The sequence below is a fragment of the Lepidochelys kempii genome, chromosome 3 (genome assembly GCF_965140285.1).
Source record: "Lepidochelys kempii isolate rLepKem1 chromosome 3, rLepKem1.hap1, whole genome shotgun sequence".
In the NCBI taxonomy this organism is placed as follows: domain Eukaryota; kingdom Metazoa; phylum Chordata; order Testudines; family Cheloniidae; genus Lepidochelys; species Lepidochelys kempii.
The window spans coordinates 211012169-211024272 of record NC_136382.1 but is presented as its reverse complement, the minus strand read 5'-3'; the positions used below and the strand labels follow the sequence as shown (position 1 = coordinate 211024272).

General features: G+C 42.8%; 1 protein-coding gene across 1 annotated transcript in view; it reads left to right on the top strand.

The window, feature by feature from the left end:
* The window catches only part of ABHD12 (abhydrolase domain containing 12, lysophospholipase), a 50783-nt gene that overhangs the window by 31907 nt on the left and 6772 nt on the right, over nt 1–12104 (top strand). The window contains exons 7-12 of the mRNA XM_073339952.2: nt 1663–1792; nt 5262–5299; nt 6058–6137; nt 7572–7654; nt 10018–10096; nt 11659–11786. Coding sequence (XP_073196053.1) covers nt 1663–1792; nt 5262–5299; nt 6058–6137; nt 7572–7654; nt 10018–10096; nt 11659–11786 — 538 coding nt within the window. The remainder of the gene's footprint in view (nt 1–1662; nt 1793–5261; nt 5300–6057; nt 6138–7571; nt 7655–10017; nt 10097–11658; nt 11787–12104) is intronic.

The window sequence follows — 12104 nt, the reverse complement described above, 5'->3', positions numbered from 1 at the left end:
AGTCTGAGCTATCTATAGGTTTCTTTACTACCCTCCCCAACTTTTGGCGTGCTTCCAGCAGACAAGTTTTGAAAGCAGTTAATTGGGAATGCCACCCACTGGCCGTGCAACAACTGGATGTCTGGAACTCTGCTCAGCAAAATGTACATTACATCTACCGTTAGTAATGCAGGGAAGTCCATACAATTTCCACTGCTAACAAGTGGTACAGGGTATAGGCTGTTTTAGCTCAGTACTCTTTTCCTAAATCACACAGGCTAAATGCTATCTTTTCTCCAGGCTTGATCTAGTAACGTGTTGCTGCCCTTTCAGAGCATTTCACACCTGCTGTTCAAGGAGAAAAGTCGTAAATATAAATTGTTTCCAAAAGCTCATAAAATTCCTTGTTATCTTTTAATTTTAACTCACTAAAGGACCAAGTGAACATCTTAGACTGGGCTGGTGTATAATCCTGCATTAGCTTGTTGAAGGATTTGACCCAAGCCATATATATAAATATGCTACTTACAGTCGTCCACAGATTATACTGGTGTTCTGATCTGTGAACCAATATCAAACGCCTGTTGAGTAACAACCTCTTGTAGCTCAGCAGCGACTCTGTTGGACAAGGTCTCAGCAGAATCTACTGCACAGCTTGTACCCCCTCTCTTTAGAGATCAAGCATCCAAATGTTTTGAAAATTTGTTCCTTACTCTTGCTGGTGTGTTTTACCTCTGTATTTGGCACTGGTGTGACTGCTGCTGCAATACTTTGTCCAGTTCTGGTGCCCACAATTTGAGAAGGATGTTGAAGAATTGGAGAGAGTTCATAGAAGAGCCATGAGAATGATTAAAGGATTAGAAATCATGCTTTTTAGTAATGGACTCAAGGAGCTCAATTTATGTAGCTTAACAAAGAAAAGGTTAAGGGGTGACTTGATCAGTCTATAAGTATCTAAATGGGGAAGAAATATTGAATAATGGTCTCTTCAATCTAGCGGAGAAAGGTCTAACATGATTCAATGGCTGGAAGTTGAAGCTAGACAAATTGAGTGGAAATGAGGCATACAATTTTAACCATGAGAGTAAATTAATCATTGGAACAGCTTACGAGGGGTCACGGTAGATTCTCCATCACTGACCATTTTAAAATCAAGTTTGGATGTTTTTCTAAAAGTGTAGCTCTAGGAATTATTTTGATGATCCTCTCTGGTCAGGAGGTCAGACTAGATGACCACAGTGGTCCCTTCTGGCCTTGGAATCTGAATCTGAGGAGAGGCATTTAAGACCTGAAAGTGGCCGCTCTGCATGCAAGAACTGGCCTATAGTGGAACCAGAAATGCAGGATACTGGAACATTCACTTCCAACAGGAGCACCAGCTCTTGCTTTCATTGTCTGCCAAACCTACAATCTGCCTGGCAGCTGACAGTAGCCAAGTTCTAACAGTAGAAGCTTGACTGAGGCTTTAAGCAAGACACGCTGAGACACTGTGCTGTGCCAGTCTTTTTTTTTTTTTTTTCCTTCCAGCTTTAATTTGGCGTGCAGGTACAATACAGCAAGCAAGAATATTCTCACGTTTCAAATGCCTTCACAGTTGTGGGCATGCAGCTTTTTGATGAAGGCATAAGAAATACCTTATTTTGCTGGATGGCTTAGGTGTGACTTAAAATGTTTGTGTTTCAGGGTGGGGAGATTCTGTGGGCACTCCGTCAGAGAGAGGAATGACCTATGATGCACTCCATGTTTTTGACTGGATAAAAGCAAGAAGTGGAGACAATCCTGTCTATATATGGGGGCACTCCTTAGGCACAGGGTAAGCCTCCAATTCAGATGGCAGCTCTCTAGAATAATCAAAGTAGATCTATGTTGATCTTTGACAAATGTAGTATCATTTATGGATAGTGGCTATAATCCATTCTGATTTGTGTCTAAATTATTTTGCAGTGATTAAATTCAGATTCATTCTTTGCTCTTTTTAATTTAGGAAATGGGATAGTGAATAGAACTTGTATCCTAAAATTCCAGAGGGCTGGATTGGAAATTAGAAGGCAGTAAGATCAGCATTGCATCATGTAATTAGAGAAATAATGGGCAGATCGTGGGGAAGAATCGTCACTGGTGTAAGCAGGCCCAGTTCCATGGATAGCAGTGGAGTTGCACCCCTTCATACCAGTGTGTTGTGTGTGTTTTTTTAAAGCCATACCCACTGGATTCCATCCTGTACACTCTTGAAAGGGTAAAATTTTGTGTAGCTGGAAAATATATTTCTCAAACTATCTTACTGCACATGTGCATGATTTACAGATCAGCACTGGGGCAATTAAGCTGTTAAAATGGTGATTTCACTTGTAGAAATGAAGTATGAAAAATTCTTTAATAGCTCGACACAGCAACAAAACTGAATGCATTGCCTTAATTGGCAGGATGCGGATTGTGAAGTCGTTTCAGACACGGTCTGGCTATTGGTTCATAGTAAAAAGTTTTGGAATCACTGACTTAATAAGGCAACCAAACCAACTGCTTTTTGTTGTCTTTTGCAACCACCATTGCATATATGCATCCTCCACCCTGGCGCCGGGACACTAACACTGGCCTGTGGGCAGGGGAGACCCTCAGGGGAGGAAGGGGAGGGCGAGTTGGAGAGTGAGCCTGGCCTGCACTCACCCCTCAGCACGGCTCCTGTCCCACAGGCTGGGCCCGTCTCCGGGCGTTGTGACCCAGCGCATGGGGTTGCAGCAACACCCATGTTTGGCCTAGCCACCTCTCCATAAAGACAGAAGAGCAGCCAGGCCAAATGTGAATGAGTGGAGTTGTGACCCAATACTTAAGGTCACAGTGCCACTGAGGTTTGGTGCGACTGCTCCTCTGTCATGGGGAGGCCTGGCCAAACCTGAGGGGTGCTGCGACCCTGTGCACCAGACCATGATGCCCTTACCAGGGACCTGGGTCCAGTTGCACAGGGCAGGAGACACTTCTAAGGGGTGAGCATGGGGCAGGCTCATTCTCACACACTCTCCCCTGAGAGCTGGGCTGGGAGAAGCAGGTGTGCACCTAGGCCAGGGCCCAGTGATGGGTTAATCTGGCCCTGGACATGGCAACCCATCTAGAACCTTCCTGTGTCCCACTTGTGGGTCAGGACCCACCATTTGGGAAACACTGTATTAAGCTGCCTGCAAATTTAACTTTGTGGCACTTCAGAACTGAGTGACTTTCTGGAGAGAGCTGACTTTTGTTAACGACATTGCAAAGCTCTTTCCAGAATTGAAAGGAGGAATTACCCCACGGAAATGGGAACACTATGAGGATATGTGTTCAGATCTGTCACCATTGTAGACATTAGACTGTCCTGCTTTGAGCTGGGGGTTGGACTAGATGACCTCCTGAGGTCCCTTCCAGCCCTGATATTCTGTGATTCTATCATAGTGTGTAGTTTATGATAGGCAAAGCCTGCAATGGAAGTACTGGGATATTTTATATTTACAAGAGAGAATAAGTGTCTGGTCTTAAAAGGGGAGGGGCAGGGAATTTTTTTCAAAACACCCTGCCAGAACCCTGCCCGTACAGTAGAATGCAGTTGTCACTTCAGATTTTTCTGCCTATCTCTCTCCTGTCTTTGAAAATGTGCTGCCTTTAATTAATAAACAGCTGTATTTCTATAAATGATTGGGACGCTCAAATTGACACCGGTTCTGTATTGCTGGAATGCCTGCTGTTGCACAAATCATATGGGTAACAGTGAAGTGTGAATATTAAATGGTAAGTGTTTATCTGAAATTTGTAAGCTTCCACTTTCTCTCCCTCCACTCAACCCGCAGTCCTCCTTTAGGGCCTTGTCTGCACAGCTGAAAAAGGTGTGTGGTTTACCTTTCGGTAACTAATATGCATGAGCTGTCCCATGACAAAAACACAATGAAGACTAAGAGGTAAACTAGGCAGGCCCAGTGCTTTTATAGCAGTGAAGACAAGGCCCAAGGTCTCAGCTTGCCTGATGAGCTGAAATTTGCAAGCTCTTGAGCTGTGCATCCCAGAGCACAGTTACCTATTCCAGAGTGAAAAGAAAAGGAGTACTTGTGGCACCTTAGAGACTAACAAATTTATCTGAGCATAAGCTTTTGTGAGCTATAGCTCACTTCATCGGATGTATCTTATGTCTGCATCTGTACGAGTTTTTTCATGAAGTTGATAGATTTCCACTCCATACGGCTAAATGCTGTGCCTTGCATAATGACAGGTTTCAGAGTAGCAGCCGTGTTAGTCTGTATTCGCAAAAAGAAAAGGAGTACTTGTGGCACCTTCGAGACTAACCAATTTATTTGAGCATAAGCTCAAGCATAAGATGCACAAGTATTCCTTTCTTTTTTGCGAATACAGACTAACACGGCTGCTACTCTGAAACCTATTCCAGAGCGTGCGTGTGTGTGTGTGTGTGTGTCGGGAGCTCAGCGGTAGTGGGGGCCAGCAGAGGAGAATTTGTGAGCAGTAAGAGGACCGGAGAGCCTGTGGAAGCGGAGCCTTTGGGAAGCAATGTGTGAAAAGAGGGGGAATGGCGGTCTGCTGGAAGGTTTCAATGCAGGAATGCTGGTCATGTTAGGAGAGTGCGTGGAGCATGAGTAAGGCTACGATTTAGTCACAGGTATTTTTAGTAAAAATCACGGGCAATAACCAAAAAGTCACGGCCAGGGACCTGCAGTGAGGTTTACTAAAAATACCCCTAACTCTAGGGCTGCCCCAGCTGCTCAGGCAGTCCTGAGGTCAGCGACGCCAGCAGCTGAGGAAGTCTTGGAAAGTCACGGAATCCGTGACCTCCTTGAAAGACTCGAAGCCTTAAGCATGAGGAACTAGGGAGGGCAGATTCTGTCTGAACTGAAGAAAACTCCTGCATCTCTCATTGACTGTGACTCATCTCCCAGCTATCTCTATGTCCAAGGAAATGGAATCTGGCTGAATAGCAGCTCCTTTAATCTCCAGTCATATAAAACAGAGCAGTAGGGAAGAGGAGGAAGTATTTTGAGGTGTTCTTTAAGCCCTCTGAAAGTCTTTCCAGTATCTGAGTGTTAAGAATTGCAAAACATCAGTCAGTTGAGCCACTCACTGTCTTGCCCTGTTGCCTACACTTCCAGCCCTGACACTGGCTTGAAGTGCAGCTGTCTTGAGATCCGTCTCAGAGATGGATCTTCCAAGTGACAGTATGTCATGCTATCGCTTTGAGTTGCTGCTGGTCTTTAACAGTGAGTAACGAAAACACTTGATTTAACACTAAATTTATTTTTTTTTCCTTTTAGAGTTGCAACAAATTTAGTGCGACGTCTTTGTGAAAGAGGTAAGGCTAATGAGAAAGGGGCACTTGCTGTGTGGCACAAATTCCACTTATGGCCCTAACTGCTGCTTGGTTATCTGCTCACTTACCTTGGTCTGACTTCACTGCAAAAGTAATTTTATCTTATGCTTTTGTATAGTATACTCTTACTTGGAACATAATTCCCCAAAACTTTTATCTTTTAGTATTATGTAAGCCTTTCCCAATGCAAACCATGGCATCCGTCAGTGTGAACTTTGTCTCTCTCCTTCGGTGGTTGTATTACCAAAAATTATTTTATTTTATTCAGAACTTTCAATGTCGTATGGCTAGATGGAGTATTTTAGTTTTTGGTTTGGCAGCTTTCATAAGGGTTGAATTAACTTAGACACCCCTTCTTCCCCACTCCAAAAATGCAACTGTAAAGCTTTCCAATATTCATCACAGCTCTTTAAAATGACTTCATGAGCTTGACCGTGACCTCGGTACGCATATTTGTGCTGCACATGTTCCCAGCCATAACTCAGTGGTTCAAGGGAGGATCTGAGGCACATGTAATTGTTTTATGTACCTTTTCAGACATTAAGAAATGGGTAACTCATGTCACTATATCTGAGAGGAGAAAATATTGTCTCACTTTGCAAATGTACCCTGTCTTGTAGCATCTCTAGCATATAAAGATTGCCCCACTGTAGCTCCACTTCTGATATATTTGCTCTGCTTTGTCTTAATTCACCGGTGTTTAGTGCTTTAACAGGCTGTGCTGTGTGCTCCTATTTCAGAAACTCCTCCAGATGCCCTAATACTGGAATCACCGTTTACTAATATACGTGAAGAAGCAAAAAGCCATCCGTTTTCAGTGGCAAGTACAGACTTCAGTTTTTATTACCTCATAATTTTAGTCACAAAAACTTAACATATTTAAAAATTACTCTTGGGCATTACTAGCACATACCTGAGTTAGTTCTGTAAGCCCTTCTCCCCCCCACCCCCACCCCCGGTGATTGCCAGTGTTTGTTATTAAGACTAAGACATGTAGGACACAAAATGCCTTCATAGAAATGCACCTTACAAATGAAATTAACAACCATGTTTGGAGTCTGATGCAAGAAAAGGAAAATTGGGAATGAAAAGTAATAAATCCAGGGGTGAGAAATACAGACCAAGTTGGCTATGTCAGTGGGGACTGTGTTTCCCACCACAGGGTTCACCAGTGCAAAGGCATGGTCCCCTGCTGACATAAGGCATGACTGACACACTTACAGTGAGTAGCATGTGAGTGCAGATGCCACTCAGAGGAGGCTCAAAGGAGCATCAAATACAGCCAGGGTACGCGCTGTTTGGGGCTTTTAAAACTGTGCTATTTAATAATCAACATTCCATTTCATAGCCAACCAGTCCAGTTTTGAGCTGGCTGAATGTGGTGGAGAAGCTGGGCCAAGAAGTTAAAATGGCCCAGACTTTCAAATGAGTGCGCTTCTGCCTGAGGCATGGAGCTGTGTACACACACATGCAGATGCAAATCCAGCTGGCATCCGCACATAAGCGGTGTTATACTCCTAAATCAGGAGTGCACAAAAGTGCATGTACATTTAGGTGTACAGCTGTTTGAAGGTTGGACTAAAATAATTACCAGTCCTCATGGTCACAAGGCCATGTGTGGCTACTACAAGTGCACTCCCTGGGCCGGATTGGTCCTGTGATGTAACTGGAAACACTTCACCTACCTTGCAGCTATGTGGGTTTCCATGGAAACAGCAGGGTTGAAAGCTTTGCCACAACTCATACCCTGACTACTTGCCAGTGACTCTCCTGTGCAAGCCAGGTACCTGACAGCTGGGTGAACCTCCTTATGGTCACATCTCTTCCTAGCAGCCAGACTTCTGTTTTCCCAGGGTGGATGGTGAAGTTGCTCTGACACCCAACAGAGGTAACCAACACACAAATAAGCAAACCTGCAGGCCATGTCAATGTGGCCAGGCCTGTGGGAGCTCTTGTGACATTCTGGGTAAAACAGCAGCAGATTGATACCCAAAAAGACTCAAGCAGCAGCAATGCTGATGTTAGCTTGGAGAACTTGGCCCTTAAAATCATCCATGACTGTGCACTAGTAGCCAAAACAACAACAAACAGTGAAGTGTCTCTGCAGCAGTACCTGTGAGTTTGGATGCATATACCCGAGTAACCAACGTGATATCTGGTAGTGTATAATGCTCTCTTATTCCAGGCTGGAATGGTCTCTCTCGCTGTTCAGTGGAATATGTCTATTCATATACTTAAAATTTTTTTTCTTCAGATATATAGATACTTCCCTGGATTTGACTGGTTCTTCCTTGACACCATCACAATGAGTGGAATTAAATTTGCAAATGATGAGAAGTAAGTAATGACTCTCATCTGTGATCTGACCTGTGAGCCCTTTGAACGATATACTCATAGATGAGACTGACTAGAATAAAGCCAACACCATGGGAATATATGCCAAATTGCAGTCTCTCTTCTTTTTTGCTGAAGCATTTGGAACTTGCGTAAGGAGGTTTCAACAGCCCTAACTGGCCTTGGGTGTGACATAAGTGTATAAAAGTGTGGGTGTGTCTGGCTCTGTCTCGGGAAACTCCAACACACAACTCAGTATCATTTTTTCTTGGTTGCTTTTTCATTTTTTAATGTAGTTCATCATAGTGTAGGTGCTGTTTAAACCAACATTTTTTTCCCTTGCACAGGAAATAGCCTATCTGACTAGCTAGCTAAAGAGACTGCATAAAAGTGAGAGACTATATGGGTGTCTATAAATACGATTTTTTTGTTGTTGTTGGTTTCTTACAAACATCTCTATTTAATACGTTGAATAGAACTATCCTATTCAGAGAGTTAGATAGTTGGAGATTTGGCTGTTATAAACTGACATGATCCAGGCTTTCTCTAATAATACTTTTCACTATTATAGGTCTGCCATCAAAGAATCTAAGCACTTTACAAACCTTAATGAATTAAATCTCTCAACACCTCAGTAGAGAAGGATCATGCAGCTCTACAGAGAGGTTAAGTGACTTGCCCAAGGTCACACAAGAAATCCGTGGCATAGCATGAATAGAATCCAGGCCCTCTGTCTTCGCCAGTAGACTAGTAGACCAGACGCTAGACCAGTGTTTCTCAAACTGGGGTGCGTGGACCCCTAGGGTATTCAAGAGGATCAGTTGGCCCTGCTAATCGGCTCCTCCCCCTCCCTCAACTCCTTTCTCTCCCTCCCAGTGCCTCCTGCACGCCAGGGAACAGCTGTTCAGTGGCATGCAGGAGGTGCTGAGGGAGAAGGGGACGAGTGGGGATGGGGTGCGCTCGGGGGAGGGGACAGAATCATGTCCAGGGCCACTGGCCCCACTGATCAACTCCTCCCCCTCCTTCCTAGTGCCTCCTGCGTGCTGGGGAACAGCAGTCCAGCACTGTGCTGGAGGCGCTGGGAGAGAGGGGGAGGAGTGGGGATGGGGTAAACTTGGAGGAGGGGGCAGAAAGAGGCAGGGAAGAGGGGGGGCAGGAAACGGTGGGGTGTGGCCTTGAAGGAAGGGGTGGAGTTGGGGGTGGGGCCTGGGGCTGAGCAGGGGATTTGAGGGTCTGTGAAAAAATTTAAATCAAAATGGGGGTCCTCGGGTCGCTAAAGTTTGAGAACCACTGCACTAGACTGTTCTTCCCCTTTCTTTGTAATAAAAGCACTTTTTCAAAATGCACAGTAATTTCCTTTTATAATAGTAAAAAAAAAAAAATCTACCATCTTGTTGACCTTACCGTGGGGTGATGAGGTCCCCAGCAAATAGATTCTCCAGTGGTCTTGTTAATCATTTTTTCCTTAGATCATATTAATTGGTGTTTTTAACAAAATCTGAAATGTGGTTAATTTTATGTAGGAATTGTTTGTAACTATAACTTCCCTGGAAATACCACCAAATATAATTACAAAACTTGTTGGTCATAAAACTCCCTAATGTCCCCTAATAAGCACTTTCTGATTAGTGTGTAGTGGAATAGTTTGTTGTTTCGTTACACACGATGGGCTCACTCTTTATTGTTTAAAAAATAAACTCTGTAGCAATCCACTGCGCTGCATATTCTTTTGCCAACTTTGCAGAATATGAATGGGACTCTTATTTATTAGTGGTGTTTGTTCGAGAAGAGGGACAATAAGCCAAAGATAACTGGCTCTATTTGCATTTGAAGGGACAAGTGTTGAATTTGATGAAGCTAGTAGTTTTGATTGTGACTGTAGCTTAGCTTAATGGTGATAAAATTGTTTTTCAGAGGGCAAGGAGAGATGGAAATTGTTGGCTTCTCTATAATTTCTCACTTCTAAAACCATCTACGGTAAAGAACTGCTTGTCTATAGACAGGCAAAATCTTACTCAGAAATAACAAGTATTCAGAAAAAAGAAAAGGAGTACTTGTGGCACCTAAGAGACTAACAAATTTATTTGAGCATAAGCTTTCGTGAGCTACAGCTCGCTTCATCCGATGCATGATGAAGAAGTGAGCTGTAGCTAACGAAAGCTTATGCTCAAATAAATTTGTTAGTCTCTAAGGTGCCACAAGTACTCCTTTTCTTTTTGCGAATACAGACTAACACGGCTGCTACTCTGAAAAGTATTCAGAAAGCATGTCTTTTTCAAAAATGTAACCAGAATGTGCAGAGTGATTAATCCTAAAGTTTACTTGATTATTTTTATTCCTGGTGACAATTGTAATCCTTTTTGCAGTGTAAAATACATTTCCTGTTCGCTGCTTATTCTTCATGCTGAAGATGATCCTGTTGTACCATTTCATCTTGGAAAGAAGGTGCCTTTCTTCTGCTATCATAACAGATCTGCTTCAAGTTACCCATTTGATAGGAGGGAATAGTGTGTCTTAAACAACCACCCAAACAAATTATTCCATTCTGTTCAGAAAAAGGTAGCAATATGATGTTAAGAACTAGCAGCTTTAATAATTACAGAGGTGCATAAAGTGAGTGGTGCTGAAGGGATCAGATTTTGGGTGGCAAACCTTATCTGTACGTTGAAACAAACTCTCCAAGTATCTGGTACTTGCCAAGGGAAAGGAGTGTGAAGAATTCAGCCTGCCAAAAAAAATTTTGTGGGAGAAGTTAGGGGAAAAGTGTTACGGTTATACTAACCCAAGCATGGGAATGAGAGAGAATGAGCACAGATTGACAGAATACCCGTTCGGTTCCTGGATCCAAGGGTTCAAACACTATTAAATTAATTTTAAATAGTTGTTTTAACTAAACTATGCCAGGCAGATTTTACCTAAATAGAAACTTAATTGCAACAGGTCTTTACCAACCTACTGCTCAATTAGTTAGTTGAAAGCACAGGAACTTGATCTCTGGTTATAATTAATCCCATTGCCCAGTGTGGTTTGGGATTTGTTTGTGTGTGCATAGTTATGGTGTTTGTAATTCATATGCATTATTAGTGGGGCCCGAACTGCAATCTGCCAACTCATCTCATTCAGGACTTTAGGCTGATTTCAGCAAAGTTAGTTATGTAATAGCTCTCCTACAAAAGCTCAGTTTTGTCCAACTGAATCTACTAACTGTCCTTTGTAAGCAGAATTTTTGTTGGGAGAGTTACTGCATTGTCCATTAGAGGGTGGGGGGAGAGATGATTAGGTAAAAGGGGAGCTCTGAGAGTGGAGACGCAAAGTGAGAGCCACAGAGATACAGTAGAACTGCAGAATTACGAATGCGTCGGGAACATTCGTAGCTCTGAACAAAATGTTCTGGTTGTTCTTTCAAAAGTTTACAACTGAACATTGACTTAGAGAAGGTTCAGATCTGTACTATGCAGAAGAAAAATGCTGCTTTTAACCACTTAATTGAAATGAAACAAGCACAGAAAGAGTTTCCTTACCTTGTCAAATCTTTTTTTTAATTTATTGTTTTGGTAGTTTGTTTAACACAGTACTGTATTTGTTTGGGGGGTTTTTCTGTCTCTGCTGCTTCCTGATTGCATACTTCCGGTTTCCAGTGAAGTGTGCGGTTGCCTGGTCAGCTCATAACTCTGCAGATTCTCTGCATTGCAAAATATATGGTAGATACATATCCCTTTGGGCATCTATTCTGGGACCTTCCCTTTTATCTAATGCTACGGATTTTTTTCTCTCACCCGCCACTTCCTAGTGGATGCTGTATTTACCTTTTTCTTCCACCAAAATCCCCCCTCCCCTCCCATCCGTGTGTGTGTGTGAGGGTTTACACCAAATTACTATGTATTTTAATAAAATAAAGCCCATTGTATCAATACAGCAAGTGTACTGTTAGCCAGCTAGCATTGCAGCACTATTTTGAAAAGCTGTGATTTGTACCTCACTTTTTTTTTTTTAAATCCTTTCTACAGCTTTATAACATTGCTGCACCATCTCGGAGTTTCCGTGACTACAAAGTACAGTTTGTTCCATTCCACAGAGACCTCGGCTACAGGCATAAGTACATATACAGGAGTCCAGAGCTACCTCGAATACTGCGGTAATAAGCAGGGTCATGTTAAATGTATTAAATCCGCATTGTTACGGAAGTGTCACAGTTTGTAGGGAACAGATGGATAAAGCTTGTTAGATCAAGGCTGCTCTGAGCTGACTTGCAATTTGGAATCTGTTCTAGCTATAGACAGTCTACTGTAGATAGTTGCTGGGATCCATGTTTAGTTTTGCCCCCTCAAATTTCTGTGTGACCATAAATGAATCAGAACACACTGAATGCTAGAAACCTTTATAACAACACTTGGCATTTACTAATTTTCATCTTCAAAGGAATATGTAAATATTCCTCATAAGTTTGGCTATG